Below are 27,933 nucleotides of genomic sequence, written 5' to 3'. Positions count from 1 at the left end.
CAGAGAGGATCTTATTCAGCTTCCTCTTCTTCGCTGCTGCTGCTATAGTTTGTTTTGTACTTGCCCTCCTCAGACTCGTATCGAGGAGCTGGAGGAGGCCCTGGAGGCAGAGCGGGCATGGCGTTCCAAGGCGGAACGTCAGAGGAATGACATTGCCAGAGAACTGGAGGAGCTGGGAGAGAAGCTGGAGGAGGCAGGAGGAGCCTCAGCGGCTCAGATCGCCCTCAACAGGTTAAAATAGGCTTTGGTGATTTCTAACATTTAGTCAGAGCCACAGTAGCTACGCTAGAGGTGACCCGTCCTGTGTTTCCTTACTTTCGGTCATATATAAAGCGCTCAAATCATTGCTGTTTTAAAATAACATGGTCATTGTATGCAGAGGTACTTCCTGTGAGGCGTTGAGACTAATATGGCGATCTCAAGAACACAGCTCGAGCTGTATGTCAGAGAAACTCTTTAAAGATTACATGCAGATGTAGATTCCTACCTTCAGAGTTCAACAGTGGATGGATCAGTATCTCAATACTGAGATTTACCCAGATTATCACAAATACTGCTTTGTTGAACAGGAAGCGCGAGGCAGATTTCCTAAAATTGCGGCGGGAGCTGGAGGAGGCGGGGCTTCACCACGAAGCAACAGCAGCCACCCTGAGGAAGAAGCACTCGGACATGGTGACGGAGCTCAGCGAGCAGATAGATGCTCTGCAGAGAGTCAAACAGAAGCTGGAGAAGGAGAAGGCGGAGTTCCGGCTGGAGGCTGATGACCTGGCTGCCAGCGTGGAGCAGCTCTCCAAGTCAAAGGTAGGAGCAGACCTCCCGCTTAAGGGCCACTCCTCCAGGGTCATCAGTGTCAGTCTACTCGTCATGTTGAGTCCTGCTGGCCCTGTTTATGCTGCCTGGATGCAGTAACAGAGCTGGGTACAGCGCTGCCTCTCATCCTTGATCTTAATCAATGCTCTGACAGCTTTGTCCTCATAAAGCAGCGTTATTGTAAGAACTGATGATGGGACACAAAACAAGGTGGTTCTTGCTCTTGACCTGTTTACACTTTAAACCTGTGAGGAGGTGAAACATGTTAATGCAGTGCAGTGGGACCAGAATTGGTCACATTGTAACCACCGCACGTCGATCATGTTTCTTAGACCACATTAATTCAATTTATTTATTTATATAGCGCCAAATCACAACAAAAGTCGCCTCAAGGCGCTTCATGATACAGAGAAAAACCCAACAATCATATGACCCCTTATGAGCACTTTGGTGACAGTGGGAAGGAAAAACTCCCTTTTAACAGGAAGAAACCTCCAGCAGAACCAGGCTCAGGGAGGGGCGGGGCCATCTGCTGCGACTAACTGTGACTTCTCTGTTGATTGATGTTTGTGTGCAGGCTGCTGTGGAGAAGATGTGCAGGGCTTATGAGGACCAGCTGAATGAAAGCAGGAGCAAAGCAGACGAGCTGCAGAGACAACTGTCTGAAGTCAACGCTCAGAAAGCACGAGCAGTCACAGATACCAGTACAGCACACAGACACACAGACACTGATAGATTTGAACACCTGATTTTAGGCTGCCTGAATTTTCTTTCTCCTACATCTTGCAGCACTCTGTGTGGATGTCATAGCTCATAGGTGTCAAACTCTGGCCCGCGGGCCAAATTTGGCCCGCAGCCTAATTACATTTGGCCCGCGAAGCCATACCAAATTACTATTAGAGCTGGCCTACTGGTATTATACAGCTAATATATATATTGTTTAGTATTAAGCTTTGCTTGTTCCATATTCAGTTTTTCAGCCATTCAGTCCATAAAAAAATATTCATTCTTATATCTGGAGGAATAAATATATTTCAATAAGTATTAACGTTAGCCCGCGACTTTGTTCCAGTTTTGAATTTTGGCCCACTGTGTATTTGAGTCTGACACCCCTGTCATAGCTGGACTGGCCATCGGGCATACCGGGCATTTGCCCGGTGGGCTGCTGGCGATTTTTTGTTTTTATGGGCCGATCGATTTTTTTTTTTTTTTTGGAAGGGTATAAATAATGAAAGGTGTTGGATTGGCCAATTGGTCATGATCGACTCTGGGCTGGACCAATTACAGCCGAGGAGGTCGGATGCACCCTCCCCCTTGTTTAGCAATCTTATAGACCATCCATTGGCTCTTTGTTACTTCGGAAACATGGCTTAAACAATTTCCACGACGTAATCTGATAACAACCGATCTCTTTACCCGTCGGCTTCCCGTGGCTGTCATGCAACAGGAGTTGTGCCAAAAAGTGATTGCCTGCCAAAAAGTGATTTCCAATGTTTGCGTGTATTTTTTATGTGTAATATCTTTACGTATGTTGGTAAATAGACTTCGGTGAACAGCGTTTACAAAGGGGCTATATATGGAATTAAAAAATTATCTGTTTTTTCAAGTATCTTTACAACTCTGTGTTATTGTACTTACATTATAACCAATCCGTTCCTTTATCCCCACTTTAAATATTTTTACAGAACTATTGTAATATTTGAGCCATTTCTGCTGTCCAACTACTTCTTACAAAAGACATTTTTAATGTTAATTAGACTTTTTTTTAACGGCATAAATAAAGGTTATATAAAAGTCACTGCCAAAGACTGATTGCGGCTTCTACCTTGTTACACTAATGTTGTTTGTAGCTCAATATGACTTTATGTCATCCATGAGGGATGCATTTGACATATGTTTCACATGTTATAGCCCAACAAGTTACTTATAGCAATTTAAATACGAGAAATCAGTTTTTGGCAAATACCAGAAATCAGTTTTTGGCAGACAATCACTTTTTGGCACAACACCGGCTATTGCAGTTAATAATACAACAGTTTCTTGCCATTTTTTGTGTTTCTTTTTATCGCTGTGTAAGTGAGTTCAATTGAAAGCCTGCATGCGCTAGTACCAGAATCCTTTGCGGTTTTACCCCTGAATGACGTCACATTTTTGGTGGGCCGGTCTCTAGTCAAAATGCCCGGGCCGATTTTTTGTCCCAGTCCAGCCCTGGTGGACGTCCTCACCTTCCCGTCTGTTGTGTTAGGATTATTAGGACAAATGCTTAAAATGTACTCTATAGAAAAAAGTATTTAAAATGATTTCTATAGTGATCAACATAATAATATTAAACATTAATTGACAGCGAAAGGTGATGGAGAATTATTGCGATGGCAAAAATTCCTCTCCCTCTCATCTTAAGCTTTGCTAACAGGACAAGGAGAAGGTCATAAAATGTTAATATAAGCTTATTAAAGCTAGTGATGATGGCCATCACTACAATCATGGCTGAAATAGAAACCACTGGTAGATGATGTTGCTACTTTTAATGGCACCAATTTTTAAAAACTGAACTTCTTTAGTTTCCCTACATCGATGCATTGGTTTCTACACTTAGATTTAAAATTTCCCGTTAGATATTCCCCATTTTTCCATCTAAAAAAAGAATTTCAGGCTCAACTGATGAAATACCTTAAAAGTAAAAACTTTATGTATTTCTTTTAAATGGTAAATGGTCTGTATTTGTATAGCACTTTTACTAGTCCCTAAGGACCCCAAAGCACTTTACATATCCAGTCATCCACCCATTCACACACACATTCACACACTGGTGATGGCAGCTACATTGTAGCCACAGCCACCCTGGGGCGCACTGACAGAGGCGAGGCTGCCGGACACTGGCGCCACCGGGCCCTCTGACCACCACCAGTAGGCAACGGGTGAAGTGTCTTGCCCAAGGACACAACGACCGAGAGTGTCCAAGCCGGGGCTCAAACCGGCAACCTTCCAGTTACAAGACGAATCTTTGAGATTCCTTCCCAGGCACATTAGCCTTCACTCACATCTGGCGTCAGGTGATCTCAATAGGTCACATGACAGCGTGAGGCAATGGTTTTACCTGAAACCTCCGCTGATAATGACCCACAACGTTTTTTGATGTGGTAATAATCATCACACCGTCCCGCACTAACAGCAGTAAATAGTGAACTATTGCACTGGTGGATAATTTAAGTATCTGAGGGTTGTTCGTGATAGTGTTCTGTCCTCTGAGTCATAAAAAAGTCCAACATCATTTTATGTTTGATCTGAAATGATGAAAGTTTTTGAATCTGCGCTTATGTTTTGTCCACGATTCTTAGTAAACACGCCTACCAAAAATACAATTTGTATAAATGGTAAATGAATATCTGATGTCTAACATGCAGCAAGCTTATCGTACGTTTGGCTGTCGCCTTTTCAGCCGAGTACAGACGCCGTCTGGAGGAGCGGGACGCTACGATCGCTCAGCTCCAGCGCTCGAAGGTGGGCGCTTGCCAGAACGTTGAGGATATGAAGAAACAGCTGGAGGAGGAGAGCAAAGTAATACTTAACTCTTGTAACACATCAGGTCACGTCAGTGCTCTTATTAATACCTTTTTGAAGGTATTTTATTGGAACAAACGTATCCCGTGTCTGTGTTTCAGGCTCGCGTGGCGCTGGCTCATGCGGTGCAGGCGTCCCGACACGACTGCAGCCTTCTCAGAGAACAGCTGGAGGAGGAGCAGGAAGCTAAGGCTGAACTGATGAGGGCGCTGACTACAGCCAACAGTCAGGTGGTTCAGTGGAGAGCGAAGTATGAGACTGAGGCTGTGCTGAGGATAGAGGAGCTGGAGGAAGCAAAGTAAGACTGCTGGAGCTACACGTCACTCTGAGGTCCCTTTCTAACACATTATAGGAGAATGCAAAGACCACAGTTTAAATTCTTTATCCAGTTTCCTTCAAAGCAGCTACTGACGTCAGACTTTAGACTGGTAACGTTTAATAAGTTGAATTGTTTGCAGGAAGAAACTGGTCGTGAGGCTGCAGACTGTCGAAGAAGTTGCAGAGGCGTCTCAGGCCAAATGCTCCTCGCTGGAGAAAACCAAACAGCGTCTGCAGATAGAGATGGAAGACCTGATGGTCCAACTGGAGCGCTCCAACGCTGCAGCTCTGGCTCTGGACAAGAAGCAACGCAACTTTGACACGGTCAGACATATGGCACGATTCCCCATTATACCAGAGATTTACACTTTAATGCCCATAAGTCGGTGTGCTCAGAAACAAATGTGTGCACTGGTTTGATGCAGGTGCTCAGTGGCTGGAAGCTGAAGTTTGACGAGTGTCAGATGGAGCTGGAGGCCTCACAGAAAGAGTCTCGCAGTCTGAGCACTGAGCTCTTCAAACTGAAGAACTGCTATGAAGAAGCTCTGGACCAGCTGGAGACGATTAAACGAGAAAACAGGAACCTGCAGGGTACCGCAGCACCTCCCCTGTCCTCTTAACTTACTACAATCACACTGCTATCTTCATTTCAGGGACCTTACAAGCTCAATATCATGGAGAATATCATGATGTGAAGAGAAGTAGAGGTTTATCATATAATGTCATGCCACATGCAGTGCATTGTTTTCAGCATAGCTGTCCTGTGGGGCAGCGGCAGGCAGGAGGTGGACCCTAATGACCCGGACACAAAAACTGAACTTAAGGCAGCAGCTTTACTGCTGGGAAAAATGTCCAAAACATAAGCACAAAAACTAAAATCCTAAACTTGAAAACTAGAAAAAGAACACTGAGAACTTGAACTAAAACTCAAAGAAACTAGAAACATGAGAAGTACGACGCAACAAAGGGCAAAGGAAAACACAGGGATCTACAAAGGAGTAATGAGGGAATGGGAAACAAGAGGGAAACACAGCTGATAAGGAATAAGGGACCGTCAAAGTAAAACAGGAAACACGAGACAATCACAAAGACGCAGACTAGACACTGAGACAGAGACGACTGACAGGAGACAGAGGGGACATGGAGACGAGTGGCTACACGTGGAACATGGAGAAGACGAAGGCTACGTTCACTCTGCAGGTCTTGATGCTCAATTCCGATTTTTTGATCAAATCCGATTTTTTTGTCTGCTCGTTCACACTACAAATAAAATGTGACAGCAAACGCGCTCTAGTGTGAACGCTCAAAACGGCCGCATGCGCAAAAGAAGACGTCACACACAACGCGCTCTGTTTAGACCCAGAGCAACAGTATGTTTGACTGATGACCTTAATATAAAGACTTCGGACTTTACGTTTCCCAATTTTTGCTTTAAGTTATTTTGTTATTTACATAATAATGTAAATAACCTAATAATTATCCTTATTGCTGTTTTAGAGGAGCGCTGCTTCAAAGGATAGCTGCAGATTTCTGTCAGAATCTGCAGATTATACAGAACAAATAAAATGTTCACGTTTCTCCAACGATGTCTTCCCAACAGTTTCACCGGATGGCCAGGAAGTGTTCACGATGTCTTCTCCGGCGCTGATAATTGGCGTCTGTCTTGTGTCGGTGACGTAAAAGACGGATTTAATGCGACATGACCATCAAACAGCAGTCGCTTTCTAAAACATCAGATATGCATCAGATTCAGGACCACATACGAAAGTGACCCAGATTGGATTTGAAAATATCGGATTTGTGCCGTTCACACTGTCACACCATGATGGGATATGGGTCGCATAGGGTCAAAAAAATCGGATTTGATGCGCTTTCGCCTGCAGTGTGAACGTAGCCAAAGTAATAGAAGCCTAAATTCTAGAAATTAAAAATATAACATAACCAAAAAACACTGAGAAAATATAACCCTGAATAACAATAATCAAGGAATATAAATGAACCAATCACAGACCCAGTACCGTGACAGTTGGTGTCTAAAGAAAGTCGACATAAATCTGAAAAGTTATTACAATACTTAAGAGGGGGTGAGTCTGGTTGCAAAGAGAAGTTTGATTGTATAGAAATCTGTGAGAAAAAGACCTACTTGAATCATAATGTTCAGCAAATGCCATTATGTCAGGACACCCTTCAGTGTTACTTTAGTCTGTTTCAACAACACTTCAGCAACAAGAGTTTGTTACATTGTAGCTAGAGTAAGTATTTCTCCAAAGCTGTAGTCCAGTGAACAAACTACTTCAATTTTTTAATCCTTTTTTAATATTGTGGGAGTTATGGGATTAAATTCCAGTGTACCAAAGTGTTTTCTTCATATATCTCTAGAGGAGATTGTGGATCTGACAGATCAGATCAGTCAGGAAGGGAAGACGATCCATGAGCTGGAGAGGATGAAGAAGATCCTCGATGTGGAGAAGAGCAACATTAGAGCTGCCCTGGAGGAAGCAGAGGTAATTAGCTGCTGTAATCAATTATCTATAAAGTGTTTATTGCCTGAACTGTTACCTTTCCATTGATCAGGGAACCTTGGAACATGAGGAAAGCAAGATCTTGAAATATCAGATGGAGCTGGAGCAGATAAGGGCAGAGATGGACCGAAGGATTGCAGAGAAAGAGGAGGAGGTCGACAGCCTCAGGTAATAAATATATTAATAACAGACTGAAAAGGGCTTAATGTATGGGATAGAATAGAATAGAATTAAATTTAATAGCCCTTTATTGTCATTGGAGAATGCTTGAAAGTGGTGCAAAGTGTGTGGAAGAAGCTGTTAGTGAGTCTGGAGGTAGGTGTGGGAGCAGATTGACCTGAGGCGCTGACCACAGGGTCAAACAGGTGGTGAGCGGGGTGCGAGGGGTCACCTGTGATGGTCCTGGTTTTCCTGAGACGGGAGGATCTGGCGAGGCAGAGGGAAGCCAATGATTTTTTTGGGCTGTACCCTCTGCACAGCCTTCCTGTGTATCAAACACGAGTCAGGAGGAGAGCACGCTCAGAAGGCCAGCAGTGCTTCTGGTCCAGGTTATTCTTCCTCAGGACAGGCCTACTGTTAGCTACCGTTAGCTGGCGAGCTAGATAGAAGGCTCTGCACTGAATGGACGGCGAGCAGTGACTGTCTGTAATTCTGCTAAAGCCCCGTCCTAAGGCACTTAAGTACAGAGTCCACAGCAGCTCTTTCCCTGTGTAGGCTCTGCCTCAACCAGTCATACCAGAACAAAAAAGTTCATAACCAGAGAAAGAACTGACAACTGCAACCTTAGTGCTGATGGAGAGGTAACTCCAATGCTGTCCACCAGGGGGAGCCAGCAGCGTTCCCTGGAGACTATGCAGGCCAATTTGGAGGCAGAAATTCGTCATCGTAGCGAGGCGGTTCGTCTGAGGAAGAAGATGGAGTCTGACCTGAACGAGATGGAGATTCAGCTGGGAAACGCCAACAGGCAACAAGCAGAGAGCCAGAGGATCATGAGACACCTGCAGATACAGGTACGCTCACCTGTTCACATCAGAGTGATGAGTACAAACAGTGTCCAGGGAATGTGCTCTTTACTGACCACACTGTGCGTCATTATCACATCAATCATGGACTGAAAAATGCAGAAGTGAAAACTTCAACCAAAACTAAGCTGCGCCCCCTAGTGGCAAATGATATAACATGTAAACCAGTCTTTCTGTGCTGAACTCTCTCGCAGGTTAAAGAGCAGCAGGTGGAGCTGCAAGAAAAAGTCCAGCTGACCAATCAGCTCAGAGAGCAAATCGCCCTCCTGGAGCGGCGGTGTTCGCTGATGTCAGCGGAGGAGGAGGAGCTGCGGGGGGTCCTGGAACAGACTGACCGCACCCGCAAGATGGCCGAGCACGAGCTGGTGGAGGTGTCAGAGAGGGTTAACCTGCTCGCTGCAAAGGTTAATTAATTATGGCACATCCAATACAGTCATGTTGAAATATGAGCATTTCATCATCACGGTTTGATGACTTCCTGTTTTAGAACACGGGCCTCATGAACATGAAGAAGAAGCTGGAGGCTGACCTGTCGGTGCTGACCGGAGAGGTGGACGAGGCGATGCAGGAGAGTCACAATGCTGAGGAGAAGGCCAAGAAGGCCATCAGTGATGTTAGTCCTGACCCATGACCTTTGATCCCTGATCAAACCCATTGCTGCTGTTAAACTGTAGTTTTCATCATGTTAACTGAGTTTGATGCTGGAAAACTTTATTAATCTTTAAATTTAATAACTCAGACATTTCAGCATTTCTTATTCATTTATTTACCCCATAAAGCTGCGATTCATGCAGCCATCACACGCTCTGTCAATGTTTGTGCTTCACCAGGCGGCCATGATGGCGGAGGAGCTGAAGAAGGAGCAGGACAGCAGCACTATGCTGGAGAGAATGAAGAAGAACATGGAGTCTACTGTAAAAGGTACAATAACACTGCTGACAAAAATAAATAGATTAAAATTGCATGTATCGACTGTGATGTCACCTGTTGTCATGGTAGGTTAATAGAAACAATAGAAATGAGCTCGCCAAAACAAAAGCACAGACTTCTTGTCTGTTTGCTTTCTGGCACATTTGTTATCTGGATTATCTGAACGATATACTGTATATTCTTATTTCCTCACTTGTAGATGATAACGTGTTCACATAGTTCACCTGCAGACGTCACCGTGTTTTTACAGCATCTATGTTCTTCTGACAGAACTGCAGGTGAAACTGGATGAAACGGAGCAGATGGCTCTGAAGGGAGGAAAGAAACAACTCCACAAACTGGAGACAACAGTGAGTGAAAGCTCAGTCACAGGACCATCAGTCACAGTTAAATCAAGTTTCAGTGTGTTGTGGAAGTTTTCCACTTAAATAAAGCCTGCAGGCGAGCGGCGAGCGGTAGCTAACATTCTTTAATCAAAGCACACAGACAACCAAGCTTGATGGAGAGCCTGCATGACCGCGGGGCAGGTCAGCAGAGTCTCTCTGAGCCTAGCATGGCTCTCAGTTAAATACCTTCTCCAGCAACAAAGGCAGTACACAGCTGTTTCACACCTTAAGGTTCACACTCCCTTGCTACTTCCTAAAGTCCTCGAAGAGACAAAAGACTCTTCCCGTGGAGTTCCTGTTTCCCCCAACATCCTGACTACACCCCCTACCATTTGTCTTACAGTATGAGTGTCAGACATGTTAAAACAATAAAATAATGTGATTAATACCTAAGTGAAAGAAATTCCTATACAAGTGCAACACCTGCTAGTTTAACAAGGACACTTTCTACTTATCCTCATTTCTGTCATACAGATACTCTTCTGTACAGCGGTGCATGTGTTACATGCATTACATAAATAAAACCCCAAAACGTCTGAGTAACTTCTTAGGTCAGTTTCCAAAAAAGCACATTTACAGAAAAAAACTGTCTCTGCCAAAGTCATCTTAAAAAAGGGTAAACATCTGTATTTGAGGTTTATCAAAGAAGTAATTGTTAAAGAATATTTGTGCTGGGAACAATTTTGCTCTACTGGTATCTGCTGCATAACAATGTAGGCAGCATGTATAAACTTCTGCTGGAGGTGTCTTCCTGTTAAAAGGAGGTTGTTCCTTCCCACTGTTGCCAGGCGCTGGCTCACAGGAGGCTTGTTTGACTGTTGAGGTTTAAGCCTACAGTATAAAACACTTTCATGTATTGTTGTGTTTTGGGGGAGTGGCCAGTTATCTCCCATCATGCCTTGGGACACGTGCTGCTGTTAAGATGTTCTTGTTTTATTGTTTACGGTTACATGACTGTTCTGTTTATACTGCGGTTCAAAGTCATGGACGGTTACTGTTTTACCATGAGTGAGGTCGGTTATGTTGTTGTTGACCGTCGGGAGCGCCGTGCAGCACGTGTTTAATTAAAAACTCTTCTTACCTGTTTGGGGAGGAACAGCGAGCTCAGTCTCTGAGGGAGGATTTGTTGCTAAGATTCCTCTGCTTGCTCCAATATCATTAAAATGAAAACTGGAAAAGTAAATGACTCAAAAAAACTGAACGCACTATTAAATGCACTAAAAAATGCAGTTGATAAAATGTAACATCAATTGATACTTTGTTTTTCAATTTTCCTTTTTTAAATCACTTCCTCTTATTGGTCATTTTTACATTTGAATTTACCTTTTGTCATAGATTCATTGATGCATGCATATAGTGCAATTAAAGTTGCATATTTTTTACTGAGTCATTTAATTATGTATTCATGCTTGATTTTGGCAGTTTTGCTCCTCTATATCAGTAACAGGGAACCAGCAGGAAATAAATCAGCTGCTGTGTGTGCAGGTGAGGACGCTGCAGACGGAGCTGACTGTGGAGCAGAAGAAGAGCGAGGAGTATCAGAAGGGGGTTCGACGCTACGAGAGGAAAGTGAAGGAGCTGACGTACCAGGTGTGAGGTCCTCACTGCATCCAGCTGCTGCTGTCATACAGATGTTGGTCCCGTCTTCTGTGTTTTCATTGGATCTTTGTGCTTTTGTGCAGTCGGAGGAGGACAAAAAGACTTTGCTCAGGATGCAGGAGCTGATTGAAAGGCTGCAGGCCAAAGTGAAGAGCTACAAGAGACAAGCTGAGAACGCTGTGAGTGTTCAGTAATGCTCGAGTCTATAAAATGCAAATCAGCATTAAAATGATTAAAAAACATCTTTTTTTATTTCTATAAGGTCAATATTCCTCCACGGAGGGACTCACGTCTGAGCTTTTAATGTGAAACATGTGCAAGTATGCAAACATAACGAGTAAAGTAAGGGATTACTATTGCAAAAACGGTAATTAGATTGACTTTATTTATTTTCTGCTGTGTTTTACTTGCATCTATTTGAAAGACTGAGTGTAAACACAAAAATATTTTATTTTATGTGCTGGAATGTGCAGAAAATAGGTTTAAATGTTAAACTAATTTCTTCCAGTCAGAGAATGTTGCAGATAATTAAATTTTTGCTTGATGCATAAAGTTAAAAGATTAAAACTAATAAAACAAGTTTTAAAAAGAGACTTTTCCATTTGATTACATTTTGTATGATGATTATGCAGAAAAAGTAGAATTGGGCTGAAAGATCTATCGCTTTATCACCTATTCAGGTTGTAAATCGTGTTTTTATAAAGTAACTAAGTAATTAATTACTTTTGAAAATAAGTAATCAGTAAAGTAATGGGATTACTTTTTGGGGGAAGTAATCAGTAATTAGTTACTGATTACTTGTAGTGACCAACAGTGTTGGTCAACTTGACCAACACTGCAAATGACTAGCAGGACTTTTCCTGCATAGACAACACAGAAGGAAAATTTAGATCATAATCAGCATGTTCAGATTAAAACAACAATGATTCTGGGAGATTTTCTTTAAACAAAAACAGCATTTATTATTTTAATTTTTATTTGCTTGTTTTTAGTTTTTAATTAGTTAATTAAATTAATTAACAATTAGTGTGCTTACCTGTGTAGTCAACCCACTCCACCCTCCATAAAAGTACAGTTATTTCCTGAGCGCCACAGTTATTTGGGACTTTTAGTAAATGCACAGTTTGCAAACACTGACATCAACAGAGAGCAACCTAGAAAAGCCCCGCCCCTCAGTGGTCACGGCATATGGCCACCCGTCCTTGAGCCTGGTTCTGCTGGAGGTCTCTTCCTCTTAAAATATATCTAAATATATAAAATAACATCTATTTAAAAGGGATCGTCTTTTTGTCCACCAGGAGGAGCAGGTGAGCTGCAGTACCATACGTTTCCGCAAAGTCCAACACGACCTGGACGAAGCCGAGGAGAGAGCAGATATCGCCGAGACGACCGTCAACAAGCTGAGGATTCGAACTCGCGAACAGACCAGCAAGGTCGCCATGGTGAGTTACGCTCGTAGAGGTTAACGCTGTTTTGCTTCCATCAGTGTTCCTAATGAGCCGTTCGTGTCTCTGCAGATCACTGAATGAAGCTCTGCAGCATCTCCATCACTGATCAACTGTGTTGTTTGTTACCTGCTGTGTGTTTTTATCCAGTGTGTTTGTACATCTGCATCTACTGTACGACAATACGTTTTTTCAATGAAAAGTAATATAACCTGGTTTGAAAGGGAAGTGTTGAGGGCGGCGAGAACATACGAGCGATCATGTCAGCCGTGCGTAAGCCCAGAGGGGGAAGCATCAGTTCTCACCTCCTTAAATTTGTTTTGAACAGTTTTATGCTTGTTTGTTTTCAGCGGGGTTCAGCATGCTTAACAAATTAAAGAGAAGACTATAAAGATCTTTTTAAAATAGCAGTTTAATCTTTCCACAGTCAGCGATCCTGGAAAAATAATGTAACCAAAAGAAAGAAAGAAAAGAAAGAAAGAAGGCCTAAAAATAGTTGTTTTGCTTCTCGTATGTGTCAGTACTTCATGTATTTCTACAGGCATTAGCCGAATCCAGGAAAAGACAACTGTACAGACCTACAGGGCTGTGTACATACCACTGGGATGTGTATCTATCAGTTCATGTAGACTGGCACTGTTGGTTTAATAGTGATAGATTTAAAATTCATTGTAAAGATTAACGATGTTGTATTTTTATTTGGACTGTTTGTGTGGTGCACATAAGATGCAGGATGTTAGCTTTGTCATAGTGGTGACAGAGTGTGAGGCTGTGGCTATTTCCTGAGACTTACTAAATGTTGATGAAAATACTGCTGGTATTATAAAATCATGATCCAGTCCAATAAATACACCAAAGAGTCAGTAGCAGAAGGAGCTGTTTGACACCGGCAGAGAAGATTTTCATGGTTGCAACACACATGTGCAACCATTTAACAAACAGGAAATAAACCGGCTTTCAACTGGGACAGGATTTATTGCAAAGAAGCGTCGTTACAATAAAAAAATAATAAAACTATAAATGAATAAAAAATGTTTTATGTCAGTACTGAATCAGATGATTTTGTGGTTTTTGTGCATAAAAAGTTTGGTTTGTAAATGTTTTGTGGTGTCAGACTGTAACGTCCCAATTAAAGAAAGAAAAAACAGCGTTTAGAGATCGTCTGTTTAACCGAAGGGGGGAAAACATACTCGAGAGGTGGTGGAGACCAAAAATGGAGCTAAAAAGAAAGTTTTCTGATTGCTGGATGGAACATCAGTGCTGATTTTTCTCTGCCCACTAGTGAAGAAGTTCAAACGAAAGAAATGTGCCTATATTCAGACTGTAAGTATGTTGATGTGTGGCTTTATAATTATTTGTTTTACTGTGTAGTGACCAATAAAAGCCTGATGCTGTTGACTGCTGCTTTTGGTCCACTCCTCTATATGTTGTTCTTTCATTTCTGCACAGCTCTCGTAAAATACCGTCACAGCCTTTCAGTCCGGTTCATGTCTGAACTTTGGGCCGTTGATCTGCTGCAGAGCTTGGGATCATTAGCCGTGTCTCAATTCAGGGCCTGCATCCTTCGGAGGACCCAGCCTTCGCGGTCTACGTGGGCCGGGTCCTCCGAAGACCGAGAAGGGCAGAAGTGCGAGGCTGTGAAATGGGACGGTCTCGCCTTCAGATTCGCGTCAAAATATAACAGGACACTGGAGTAAATTCTCGATCATCTCACACTTCAGTTTAATCAGTTTTCTGTTTATTCAGCTGCGTGAAAACTGTTTAATCTCAGCCAAACTGATTTACTCAGGAACAAATAAAACACTGAAATAAATCAAATATTTAGACGTTATCTAAGTGACTTATATATCATGTTCAGTTCAGTAGCCAAATTCTGGGATAGGTACGAACGGTACACCCGACCCATCCTTCAAATTCGGGGAAATTAAGGACGCATTTGGAGCAGCCTTCGTCATGTCGCGTTGACATAATCGGCCTTCAAATGCGGCCTGGATGCAGCCTATGAATTATTACAGTGATAGTCTGTCACTGTAACAAAGATGATGTCACATTAGATTCCATCTTACTTTGGTATACAGAGTTCACGGTTGTGATCCGAAGGTGCCCAAGCCTAAATCATCATCCCTCCACCGCCGTGCTGACAGCTGGTGTTCGTGCTGTTTGTTGCAGCAGCACGTCAGGAGGACACCAAACGTCTCTGCTTTAGTCTCGTCTGTCCACAGGACATTTTTTAAGGTTTGCGGTTTATTCATTTGCAGCTTTGCAAATCTAAACTGTGCTGTCATGGTCTTATTTTAGGGAAGAGACTCTTTCCTGGAAACCTTTCAAAATAAGACACACCTGTTCAGTCTTTTTCTTATAAACTTTAACCTTTAACGTGCTATCTTTTTTAGCTTTTTACATTTTTTTACAGCTTTTCTGAGCGTTGCTGTCGGACCTTTGGAGGAATCTGCTGGGAGGTTCACTACTGGCATCTGTTTTGATTGTTTTCCACTTTCTTACTTCGAATGATGGATTACAAATTTCAAAATGCCAAAACATCTTTTTTATAGAGGTGCTCACATATGCATCCACACCAGTGAAGTAAATCTGATTAGCAGCACGTACCATATCATTCATTATTCCTGGGGAAACTTTCTTTCTTATAAATCTTCAGTGTAAAACTGACATAAAATATTGAATTTTATTTTGTGACTTACTAAGGTAAAAGTTTGAGTTCATTAATGATTTTAGCAAATAAAAATGTAATTTGTGGTTATTTTTTGTCTTTGTAGTGATCCGTTTCTGCAGACAAAAACACTTTGGACAGAAAAGGCACAGTTTGGCATTCAACACTTTATTCACAAACTAAAACCAATCACTGTATCCACAGGTCAGTGGGTGACTGTACAGGTGTGTTAGATCAGTATTAACCGGCTGCACATGGCAGCTTTACATCATGCCTCACCACGAACCCGCCATTGGTTCATTCGTCCCCTGTATCCTCCAATCAAAGTGCTCTGCAGTTTGTCCTTCAGTGCGTGTGTGTGTGTGTGTGCGTGTGTGTCGGGGTGGATAAAGTGAAGGTGTGTATGTGCGCGTCTGTCCAGGCTCAGCTGGACCACATCGGTCCGGTTCTCGTGTGCGTCTTCAGAAGACACGCCTACACATTTACAAATACATTCAAACACAACCAGAAGGTTTTTCCTAGATATCTGTTAGACAGCAAATAGCACCGCAGAGCAAAATACACTTTGGGGTTAAAGAAAGAAAGAAAAAACGTCTACAGACAGCAGAGTGACAGCTGCATTCACACAGGAAGGAAATCACCTCCAGAACTCTTCATCATGGCAACTCTGATATGACATTAGCGTGAGATTAGCCAATGAACAGCTGTCTCACTGTGGTGTTATGATATCATGTTAGGTCACTGTGTGATCTCCCTCTTCACCCTTGAGCTGTTCGGTACTCCACACATTAAATCCAAACTTTAAAAAAATGATATCACACAGACTGTTATAACGTACGACTAACTTCAGGGAACGAATAATTTGGATCACCGAGTTCACCGACATCTGTTCTGCTAATTTCCAGCTCCACATTTTCAGCCTTGGACTCTCTAGAGTAGCTTTTGCTGAGTCCAAGTTCAAAATAATCCTTCTTTATGCTAAACAGGGCTGTGGTGCTCGGTTCACTGCCTGTTTTAGCTCCTACCATCCAGATTTCTGCTGCAGGTGGGTGAGGCTGTGTCGGAAATGACAATATTAGGGATATTTCCTCTCTATGACATCACACAGACCCAAGCACTGAAAAAATGGTCTGAAACTGACTGTTGAGAGTCTGAAGCCCAGCGCTCGCGGTGATTATTTGTACACACTGACCTTTGTGTTTTGAACTTTGGCCATGTTTAATATGAACATCCAATACTGGACAGCTGATATGTTACAGAAAATACTGAAACGCAGAACAGGTCCATAAAACGAACAGCTGAACAGCATTCTGGGAAATATAAGAAACACAAGCGGGACCAGATGTAGGTAAGAAAACTGACGGAGCCAGAATATCTGAGGGGACCCCGACAGAAACCTGGGCTTAGCCTGAAATCACTTCCTGTCCAGCTGTACTGATGGTGATCTTCTCTCAACACTCAGCGTTAATATTCAGACGTGGAAATTCAAAAATAAACGACTTCAACGTTTTGACTTCCTGTGTGAATCCAGTCGTGCTTTTCTACAGTTACAATTTACATCTTATATGTTCCGTTGTTGATCTAGATGAAAAAAAAAATACTTTAAAACTCAGCTGAGCGGACGAAACAACTGAACCAAAAGGAAGGTGTGTAGGTACAACGTGATTGGACGATGAAGCGTTAAAAAACCAAAACACCGAACCAGATCTCCGTGAACTCTTGTTTCCAGACCTGATGACATCATCACCGTGCCCTCGCTTCACGGCTCACGAGACACTAACAGACCTTTTCCCCCAATTGTTTGTTCTCTTTGACTCTGACGTGTTCTTCTCTTCGGGGCTGCTGCATTGCATCATGGGAACTGTAGTCAGCCACCAGGTTAGTACAACTGTAGCTCTGTCATCAATAAAGCTGTCGGTCACTACGGTAACCGACACCCAAGTTAGCGAAGGGGAAAAAAGCAACATCACATTTGCATCAGCAGTGATGTCAGAGTGGTCGGCATTAAAGTTTGTGGCGTCCGCTTCAGTCTCCGTTTAGTAACAACAGGAAAAGGGAGAGCAGGTCCTTTAAAGTCCTCATGGATGGTTAGAAAGACTAAATATGAACATGGAGAACAAATGAGGCCACTGGGAGGTCACCTGAGGAGGAGGAGGAGGAGGAGGAAGAGGAGGTTTCACTTCTATGCTTCTGTGTAAAAATGGCGAGCCTCTTCACTGTGAGGTTCAACACGAACACATTTTCATCATGATCAGAATATCAGAGATTAAAATACTTTCTTATACTAAATTATGACAAAAACGTTTCAATAGAAAAATAACTTCTCATTTTTATATTTGACATTTTTTCTTGCTATCATGAGATTCTGTTTTTACAAGGAATAATGTAAACATGAGACGTATATGGCAGCTTTCTTACTTACATTTATAAGATTGTTATTAGAAGATGGAATCAAAGGTTGGCCAACAACGACCAAGCTCACTACAGACTAAAATGTGTCTGCAACACAAGTTCTCTAACTACATTTACCTGATAAATGTGGTTAACAGGACTTTCTGAGAGATTTGTGCTAATCTTTCTTCTTCTTTATCAGCCTGTTAATTAGCTGTAATTAGCAGGTATGCATGTCTGAGTGATGCCCAGTTCATTGATGAAGGTTTCTGACCACCAAAGCACTGAGGCTCTAAAACCATCTTTCACGTGTAGTTTAAAACAATGATAATAATAAAATAACTGTTTGTAGACTATTATTCCCAAACAGATGATTTAACAGCCCATGAAAAGTAACATCGTAAAAAACAATTCATACTTGTCTGTACTCTGTGTTTTCTCCTTACGATGAGATGATTTAACTGATAAATACGTCAAAATAAAATGAAAATGAAATGTTTTATTTTATAATTCTCTCTCACCCCAACCGGTCGCAGCAGATGGCCCCGCCCCTCCCTGAGCCTGGTTCTGCTGGAGGTTTCTTCCTGTTAAAAGGGAGTTTTTCCTTCCCACTGTCGCCAAAGTGCTGCTCATAGGGGGTCATATGATTGTTGGGCTTTTCTCTGTATGTGTTATTGTAAGGGTCTACCTGACAATATAAAGCGCCTTGAGGCGACTGTTGTTGTGATTTGGCGCTGTGTAAACAGAATTAAACTGAGTTGACTAACACAATCCCAGCTGTCAGCATGTTAACAATGTTTCTTGTAAAACTTCACATAATCAGAGTGAAACTATGTTTATATGTGTTACTATATTTTTGATGATCTCAAAATTTCAACGAGCTTTAAAATCATACTTTTACCTCTTTTTCTTATTAAAAACTAAAACTTTAATTTCATATCATGAAAACAGCCTAAAGTTCTTTTATACTCGTTTACACTTATTTATGGTTTCTTTTGTCATCATTACATTTCTTTCACTGAGCTTTGAAGATGAATCGAGTGATAACAATATTTTTCTAAGAATGTGAAAATATGTCAAAACTTCTACTACCTTTAAAAAGCTGATTAATAAAGATGGACTCAGGATATTGTGTCACAACAAAGTTTCACTACTTTTTAATCTCATCAGACTTTATTCTCCTGTTATTGTGATATACCAATTTCCCCCCTAAGGAAATGTGTCAGATAATAATGTAAATTTCAAAATACTTCACATTTCCAAGATCTTTTAGTATCCATGTCATTGTTTCTTATAAAACTCAGATATGATAAAAATGTCAGAAACAAGTTTTTTACTGCAGCTGGAACATTTTCCCCCAAAGCTTCAAAAATATGTTAAAATATTTGTTCTTGTTTTAAAGAGATGTGAATTTAATTTACTTATTTATTCATTATTGTGGAAACAAAATTCTGGTTATACTGTGACCGTTTATCTGCTTTCAGTATTTATGATATTTATGATTTAGGTTATTATATTATATTTTGTAAAAAACTGTAAAGCCATAAAAAATACAAATGTTCGTCCTCATAGTGGGTTCACATGTTTCCTCTTTTTAATTTATTCCATCTTTATGGAGCAAAGTTTCCTGTATCAAGGAAAAACATTTCCTTATGAACATTTTCTTGTTATTAATACCAATTTACCATTTTCAACATAGCGTAATAGCAAGAAAATGTATCAAAAATAAAGTTAAGAGGTTGGTACGCAACATTTATTTCATCACGGCAGAAGCTGTTTGTGTTGTTCCCTCACTGGAGACAAAAATGGGAAAATAACATCTGAACTTTTCCGTCTTTAACAGAGTCGCTCAAAAAAAACGAAGAAAAGAAACGTTTTTATAAACTGACGCAGCGTTGGTGTCTGAAAAAAATTAAACTCAAAGAGCGCTTCATGAACACCTGAAGCAACATGGTTTCTGTCAGAGACGAGATGAAAACAGGAGTCGATAAGAAGAATCGATTTTCAGCAGATTGATGTTCGGTGGTGTGAAACAGCAAAAAGTTTTTCCTCAAACAAGCCTGCTTTTATTTTACAATCAGGGTTTTCTCGTCTACCTCTCTGCCTCCTCCTCATCCCCATCATCATCCTCCTCATCCTCTCCTCCTCCTTCTTCTTGCTCCTCCACATGGTGCTCCTCTCCTCGTCAAGGGAGGAAGAGGAGGAAGCGGGAGCACCCAGTGGAGGGGTGCGTCGACTATTTTGTCCCAGTGTCTCCCTGAGCGGCAGGGTGGGAGGTCCTGGTGATGTCACATAGACTAAAGAAGCTGATTGGCTGACAGGTGAGGCGGAGCCGTGGTGGTCAATTGGTGATGATGTCTTGACGACCACGCCCTCCACCTTCGAGCTGATGTGGGTGGAGTTCAACCAATCTAAAGGTTTAGCCCTTCCATCCATCCCAGATCGGACCCCTGTTTGGATACACACACACACACACACACACACACACACACACACACACACACTGTCAGACTTGAACCACAGTTGTGTGTCTGCACTGAGAGTGTGAGTTACAGTAGTTACAGCAGAGAGGCCATGCAGGCAGCAGCACAGGAGGCGGCTCAGACACAAACGCGCTTTATTAAGGTGCCAAACTAGGGGTGGGTTTTTATAATCGATTTATCGATTAAAATCGATTCTGGCTTGGATTACGTAAAATCGATTCATTAAAATCCTGAATCGATTTTTTAATACAAATTTATTTTGCCCGAAATGCCAGAATCTCAGGTGAAATCTCACAAAATTTCAACAACCACCAAACAGCTAAAACAGTAAATGAGAGCAGGAACATGGATTCTGCACAAAGACTTAAACACACAGCGCAGCCTGCGGATCAGAATCAGTTAGATGTCGAATTTCTCACAGTCGGGGCTGAAAGCCGACAGCGCGCTGATTCTGATCTGTCGGCGGGTCCGCGCTTTGTGTTCACGCCCTTTATGCGCTGATTGTAAAGCTGTTAGTTTGATGTCTCTCCAAACAATATTGACCGAACCAGCAGCAAAAGAAGATCCAAACTAAGCTTCACATAAACAAAGTCATGAATTCACTCTGACTTTTACTGTTTTGCTTCTACCATGAGGCACAGCTCTCTCTCTCTCTCTCTCTCCCCCTCTCTCTCTCTCTCTGTACGGTTTTCTGCATTATTCGCTTGCTTGTTACGCACAAGTCTACCTTTGTTCACAGCGCTATCGGCCGACTTTTTTTTCTTTCCGTTTTATATACTTCCGAAAAGAAAACCTAATTTCTGCCGTTCAATGCTGAACAAATTTAAACTTTTTAAAATTATGCAAAATGCAAAACGCTAAGCCGTGTCTCTAATAAAACCGCTGTAACTTCAGAGGTAACGTTCATATGTTGATTAATGGTTTTCTTTCGTTTTTGATGTACTGCAGAATATTTTTATAGAATCCCAGGCCAGGAAAAATCACCTTCATGTGTTTCTGTGTTTTATCTTCAGCTACTTTGACACAAAGGCCTCTGCTGTGACGCTCACACCTTTGATAAAGTCTTGGTGTGTCAGCTTCCTTTTTATAGATACAAAAATATGTAAATGTACTAATCTGAATTATAATATTTCTGACTGTCAAAATTTCCCATATTCAAATCGAAGTGAATCGAATCGAATCGAATTAAATCGAATCGTGGATCGAATCGATTCTGGACCTTGTGAATCGGAATTGAATCGATTCTAGAAATCAGTGACGATACCCAGCCCTATGCCAAACAGCACGAGTCAGTAAATGAATTATTTAAACTAGACACACTCTACTTTTAGGTTTCTGCACCTTCAGTCTTTCACTTTTGATAAAACCAGAACATCTAACACATCATATGAGTTATTTCCTGCTGCTGGTAACAATTACACTCCTCAGTACTAGGGGTGGGCGATATAAACGATATACGATAGAAACGATATAAATTTGGCCAACGATAGAGATATCGCTCTATCGCAATAGCGCATGTTGATGATGTCATCAAGCTGCGCCTGTTTTGGTTGAAAGCATCGCAGCGGCTAAAACCATTATCATCTGCAAAATGCTGGGCGACAGTCACAGCAAAGAGATGAAGCACTCTTGAAATATGGGGAAAGCCAAAAACTGCTATGCGATTGCATTTGTCCCTGACCACCAGAATCCCTCACGTTAACTTTCATCCTCCAGCTTCACTGTGCTAATGTTGTGCTAACGTAGCTGTGTCGCTAGCAATCACGTAGCACAACATTAAATACCAGCTAGCCCAACTTCAGTAACCCTACAAACGCCATCGCCGTTTACTTTTCTGTCTTCATTTATGTTGGAAGTGATAGCAGAGCTGTACGTTTTAATTAGTTTCAAAAATCTCTCAGTCAGAACATGCTATGAAATGTTTAGGTGGAAACTAGCGAGCTAACTTCCTGCTAACTTCTAACTCCGTTAAATTTAGTAAATTCTGTTTTCATGGATGCCTGGATGTTAAACTTAATTGTTACACCTGATAAAGCAGCAACGCTGATGATTTAATTAAAGATGAAAGAATTTAGACCGTTTTTAACTCTCAGTGTTCGTTTGACTTTGCTAAAATCGGTTCGAGGTCAGTAAGCACACCCAGAATTCATACATTAGGAACACTCTCGATTTTTGAGAAAATGAAAGGATCTTAAGTGTGCCTTATAGTGTGGAAAACACGTTATACAGAACAAAAGAATATATCGTGATATGTATCGTTACCGCACGTGCTTCAAATTATATCGCGATATGAATTTTAGGCCATATCGCCCAGCCCTACTCAGTACTCATGTGGACGCAAACAGACATCAGTTAGCATTTCCACACAGTGTTTTATTTTGAAATTCAGGTCATATTTACACTTCCTTTGGATAGAAAAAAGCTATTAGCATCAGTAAAGGTTGATCCATCACTCTCAGGTCTGTTTTTAGTATAACAGCTGGAAGTTATTTTGACACCTGAAGGAGACATATGACCTTCGACCCTTCGAAGTCATCCTGTCAGCCACTTGCAGACCTCTTTCAGCAAGGCTGAAGACCTGCAGTGACACTAAGTGCAAACATGAACTTTTGTTTTAAATTTATTGTGAAAGATGTTGTTAGCGAGAGCCGGTCTCTGGTTGAAGCTCACTCCAAAGGTTATAGCTCAGGGTGATATTTGAGTCAAAGTGGAGCTGGAAATGTCCTGAAGTGTCTGAGGAACAACATTCAGATGAAATGAGCCAAACTGTGGAGCGTGCCCACGTTTCTCCACACCAGGACTGCGGTCATGTGCTTCTACTCGCCACATTTGCCTCGCTGTGTACTTCAAGTGCAGGTGGACAGGCCGAGACTTCAGCTGAGCTGAGAGCCGTCCAGAGGTGCACGAGGAGACCAGCTTGTTTAAATCAACTTTTACTGTATTTATTTATTTTTATTCACATCTCTACTGTATGTTACAGACACACAGTTAAAGGCAGTAAGCGGCATGCAGGTCAGATGAAGAGGAAAATGAGGAGGAAGACTCACAGGGTTCGAGACGATGAAGGTTTCTTGACTCTCTGCCACTTCCTCCTCTCAAACAGCCTGATGCAACAAACACACACCATGTTACACACACACACACACACTCTGCTTCACCACCAGCAGCCCTCAGCTCCATCAGGAAATCATGCAGCATTCAGAGCAGAAAAACATTATATACGAGCGTGTGTGTGTGTGTGTGTGTGTACCTGTAGTCATGAAAGCTGCCATGTTCCCGCCCTCCTGCTGAAAAGACAGTTTGATTGGTTGATGAGCAAAGGCAAGGCCACTTGTGATGAGGTATTTTGTTGTCCCTGATCATCAAGTACAGCAGCATCATGTGATCAAGGATCGCCTGAATGCACACACACTGCAGTGTAGTGGTAAGACCACACACCTCTGGAGTGGGAGTTGCAAGTTCGACTCCCACCCAGTATCCAGTAAGGGTCCTAAAACTAAGCCCTGGAATGGCGAGGCTACGTCTGCAGCTCGGACACAAATGTGTATGTGACGAATAAAGCTTGTTTGTTGTTGACTTGTCACAATGAGAAGCTGGAGTTAAGTTGCTGCTGATGATCACTTAAACGCCTTTTTCAGTAATGGAGTGCCACAGGGCTCTAACTTTGGCCCATTGCTATTGACTATAAATGCATCTTTCCATCTCTTCTGATACAATTTTCCTCCATCCTTTTCAGGGAGCCTATCCCAGGGTTCATGGGATAGACTTGTCTAATATAGAGACAGACAACCATTTGCACCTATGGGAAATTACCAATTAACCTAATCCCACTAACTCTGAATTTCAGTGTGTAAGCAAGTGCACATCGACAATAAAAGTTCAAGTCTAAGTCTAATTGCATGATTACCTGGAGAGAACATGCAAACTCCACATAGAAAGACCAAAGCCTGATGCTGGAATCGAACTCAGGACCTTCTTACTGTGAGGCAACAGTTCTAACTAGGGATGCACCGATACCGATACTGGTATTGGGTATCGGGGCCGATACTGTAAAATGTGTGTGTACTCATACTCGTGAAAGTTAACCGATACCATGAACCGATACTAACTTATTTCATTAATCAGAGGGTGGCTTGTCATTTTTGTTGTAGTTCTTTAGATTGGCCACTAGGGGGACATCCCGCGCTAAACAGGCACAGGGTTAGGCGAGTCAGACTGGCGGCTCCAGATAAAAAAGAGAAACTGGAGGCTGCTGTAGCTAGGCTAAACAAAATGTCAGCAGTGTGGAACAGCCAACTTTAACTCAGGTTTTGGAAAAGCGATGAAAAATGTCAAGAGAAAATCCACGGACAGTTAAAATAACAGAGGCTCTGACTCATTTTATCGCTCTGGATGACCAGCCAATGCCGGTCGTGTAAAACAGAGGATTCTTCTCAGCATACTCGAGCTGCGATATGAAATTCCCAGCCGCCCACACATCAGGGAGATAATGGTGCCAAAACTTTCTGAAGAGGTAAAGACAAGCAGTGTGTGCGCGATGTCAGTCCTCGGTTTAACGGCACAGTGGACTGATGATCCACGGGCAGATGGGGAGTTCGTTCGTCAATGCTGAATACTTTTGTTATTTTGTTTGTTTGTTTACAATATGGACACTCTGCAACAATTTAAAAGTTAATTTTATTCTCAAACCTAATTTGTATTTATTTTATTCCAAACAGAAGTGTTTATTTATTATTCTGAAAGCTCGAGACAGTAACAATAGTTCAGTGATATTTTGTTAAATTACAATGTGGAGACTCTGCAATAATTTAACAGAAGTGCTTATTTTTCACTTGAAATTTTTTTGTGGTCATTTTTATTAAGATTTTTTTTTTTTATCGGCAGAGAATAAAATAAAACCTGTCTTCCAATTCATTGCATTTGTGTGTGTGTGTGGTAGAAGTATCGGTTTTTGTACTCTGTATCGGCAAGTACTCAGATCCAAGTATCGGTATCGTATCGGTTTGAAAAAATTGGTATCGTTGCATCCCTAGTTCTAACCACCGTGTTTTTTAAAATGTTTAAAACCTGATTTTAAAACCTGTATCTTTATCTTAAATTTCAGAAAGTTCACATCTCGCTGGAACCCTGAACAGCTTAAAACCTTTGAGGCAGTGTTGCAGCCACTGGCTCTGAATTTGAATCCAGGCTAATTTTGTGGGCAGCACAGACACGCCTCCCCGGCTGAACAGGTCTGACGTACTCTGCACCTTTTTAAAAAGAACAAAGAACCACGAAGCTGCTTTCTCTCACAGAAAACTTCATTGCTGAGCAGATTTCTTATGTTAAGTAAGTGTTCTAAAAAGCCACGACAGTGAATTCAGCCATCAGTATAACAGAGCACAGGCTCAGCTGAGGGAACAAACGCTGCTCATTCATATCTGCAGGTGGAAATATGCAAATGCATGAAGCTGCTGTCTGAATTGCAGAAGTACAGCAGCTCCAGCTGAGCGTTGGAGTTAAAGTTTACAGTATTCATATTTCTGAGGAAGGATAGTGAAAGAGTTCCAGAGCAATAAAAACGGTGCTGTTTAGAGCAGCTATATGAATGACGTTTGTCCAAGGTGTGTGTGTTTGTCTTACCTGGCTCCACTGAGCGCGTGCGAGGATTACACTGTTTGTGTCCCTTGCACCCTCTGAGCTCCATCAGCTGCACGTGGAGCTGGTTGAGAACCGTCCGATCTAAAGAGCTGACAGCATTTATCAGCTGGAAACAGAAATGAGGAGACAAAGAGAGAGACGGTAGTTTGTGTGTTTGTGTTCAGGTAAATTAGATGATGTGTATCAGCCCAACAGCTGTGGGGCCTCAGGAACTCCACATTTCTGCTGTCATGCGAGTTTCTTGGACGTGTGCATTGTGAGTGTGACTGTCGGGCTGAATGTGTGTCATTTATAAATGAAAGAAATATGCAAACCTGTAGAAACATCGTGTCTCAGGGAAACACTGAAGAACTAGTTTACAGATTTTTACTTCTGGGCTGGACGACTGTAATTTGTTATTATCAGGATTTCCTAAAAGCTCCCTGAAAACCCTTCAGTCTTAAATAATCAGGCCCCATCTTATCTTAATGACCTTGTAGTACCATATCACCCTATCAGAGCACTTCGCTCTCGCTCTGCAGGCCTACTTGTTGTTCCTAGAGTATTTAAAAGTAGAATGGGAGGCAGAGCCTTCAGTTTTCAGGCCCCTCTTCTGTGGAACCAGCTTCCAGTTTGGATTCAGGAGACAGACACTATCTCTACTTTCAAGATTAGGCTTCAAACTTTCCTTTTTGCTAAAGCATATAGTTAGGGCTGGACCAGGTGACCCTGAATCCTCCCTTAGTTATGCTGCAATAGACGTAGGCTGCCGGGGGATTCCCATGATGCACTGGGTGCTTCTTCTTCACTCACTGTGTGTTTATTCACCTCTCTGCATTTAATCATTAGTTATTATTCATCCCTGACTTCTTCCAGTGTGTTTTTGTCCCGTCTTTCTCTCCTGACCCCAATCTGGTTGCGGCAGATGGCCTCCCAAGACGTTTCCTGTTAAAGGGGCGTTTTTCCTTCCCACTGTTGCCAAAGCGCTTGTTCACAGGGGGTTACTTTACAATATAAAGCGCCTTGAGGCAACTGTTGTTGTGATTTTTTATATTCTTGAGTCTTGATGTAATTAAATTAAATTCAGTGGTATCCAGATGTAGTTTCCTGCTGCAGACAGCCAGACACAAGTCTTAGTTTCTTGTTTTAAGCACACGAGTCTGATGGGAAAGGGTGTAACCCAGGCTCTGTTTCGGAGCTTTCATTTCCAGATGTCTCCTGAACGTATCACACACGGGCGGTCGTACAGTAGAGGTCGGCTGTAACACTCACTGAATGCTTTAGATGAGACGACTGCAGTGAGTGAAGTCATTTCTCACAGGAAACCGAAGATTAAAAATGATGATGAACATGACCACGTATTTTTCATGAGGACCAGTTTGACTTTTAAACCCCCCCTCCCTCCCTTTCACAGACCTGTTTGAGGGTTAAAGCCAAAATGAGGTTAGAGTTTGGGACTTTGGGAGGCATGTCAGCGAGCTAACGCAGAAGCTAAAATCAGAAAGCTGCTCTGTACCTGGTACGGGTCTGTGCTGAGGTCAAAGTACTCCAGGAAGCCAGTCGCAAACTCGCAGAACAGGAAGTTGTGGGACTCGTTGATGGTCCTCAGACACCAGTACGTGTTGTTGTTGGCACTGGTGCAGGCGCAGAATGAACCCACTGCAACACCAACACCAACACAAACACTCACATTAACAATATTTTTCTTGCTGCGCTGGTTAAACCTGAAGAACGAGGACATTTTTAGAAAGTGTGGTTCTCTTTTAGAAACGTCTGCAACAACAACGCTCGAAAGCTCAAACACGGGAGATCGTGATGTCAGAACGCTCAGGGCCGTGATAATCATCACTAAGTACAGCGGCGGCTCTTACGCGTCCAGAACGGCGCCGTGTGCCAGTGCTGGTTGTCATGAGTGAAGCAGGTGAGTCCTGGCATTGAACACGTGTCATTGTTTCTGATTCTCTTGATCATCTTCCTCATCTTCTTCCTCCTCTTCTGCTCCTTCAGAAGCCACGCCTTCTTGTCCCGAGCCCCGGCCTTCCTGCTCACACACACACACACACACACACACACACACACACACACACAAAGATAAAGCTTGTAGGATGTAGCTGCCCGGGGCCATTTATGTAAACACGTTCCCATGGCGTGCTGGCTTATTGCCACAAAGGTTGATGTA

General features: G+C 42.2%; 2 protein-coding genes across 16 annotated transcripts in view; one reads left to right on the top strand and one right to left on the bottom strand.

The window, feature by feature from the left end:
• LOC146494045 (myosin-7-like) overlaps positions 1–13,778 on the top strand; it is a 32,085-nt gene extending 18,307 nt beyond the window's left edge. For 2 of the 3 annotated variants that reach the window (XM_085147231.1, XM_085147229.1), the window contains 17 exons: positions 74–231; positions 570–801; positions 1,388–1,514; positions 4,250–4,368; positions 4,473–4,669; positions 4,830–5,013; positions 5,115–5,280; positions 7,069–7,193; positions 7,264–7,379; positions 8,035–8,221; positions 8,428–8,637; positions 8,721–8,846; positions 9,064–9,154; positions 9,434–9,513; positions 11,035–11,139; positions 11,232–11,327; positions 12,447–13,778. In XM_085147231.1, the coding sequence (XP_085003357.1) occupies positions 74–231; positions 570–801; positions 1,388–1,514; positions 4,250–4,368; positions 4,473–4,669; positions 4,830–5,013; positions 5,115–5,280; positions 7,069–7,193; positions 7,264–7,379; positions 8,035–8,221; positions 8,428–8,637; positions 8,721–8,846; positions 9,064–9,154; positions 9,434–9,513; positions 11,035–11,139; positions 11,232–11,327; positions 12,447–12,614 (2,487 nt within the window). In that variant the 3' untranslated portion in view covers positions 12,615–13,778. The remainder of the gene's footprint in view (positions 1–73; positions 232–569; positions 802–1,387; positions 1,515–4,249; positions 4,369–4,472; positions 4,670–4,829; positions 5,014–5,114; positions 5,281–7,068; positions 7,194–7,263; positions 7,380–8,034; positions 8,222–8,427; positions 8,638–8,720; positions 8,847–9,063; positions 9,155–9,433; positions 9,514–11,034; positions 11,140–11,231; positions 11,328–12,446) is intronic. The other variant, XM_085147230.1, reaches the window with a different exon arrangement.
• A 1,635-nt stretch (positions 13,779–15,413) lies between these two features.
• sulf2b (sulfatase 2b) overlaps positions 15,414–27,933 on the bottom strand; it is a 118,733-nt gene continuing 106,213 nt past the window's right edge. For 4 of the 13 annotated variants that reach the window (XM_085147235.1, XM_085147233.1, XM_085147234.1 and 1 more), the window contains 4 exons: positions 27,626–27,795; positions 27,271–27,413; positions 25,758–25,881; positions 15,414–20,102 (listed from right to left, as the gene is read on the bottom strand). In XM_085147235.1, the coding sequence (XP_085003361.1) occupies positions 19,657–20,102; positions 25,758–25,881; positions 27,271–27,413; positions 27,626–27,795 (883 nt within the window). In that variant the 3' untranslated portion in view covers positions 15,414–19,656. The other 9 variants (XM_085147242.1, XM_085147238.1, XM_085147239.1 and 6 more) reach the window with 6 other exon arrangements.

This window comes from Neolamprologus multifasciatus, chromosome 20 (genome assembly GCF_963576455.1).
Source record: "Neolamprologus multifasciatus chromosome 20, fNeoMul1.2, whole genome shotgun sequence".
In the NCBI taxonomy this organism is placed as follows: Eukaryota; Metazoa; Chordata; class Actinopteri; order Cichliformes; family Cichlidae; genus Neolamprologus; species Neolamprologus multifasciatus.
The sequence above is the reverse complement of the archived record's forward strand: the minus strand, read 5'-3'. Positions and strand labels throughout refer to the sequence as shown.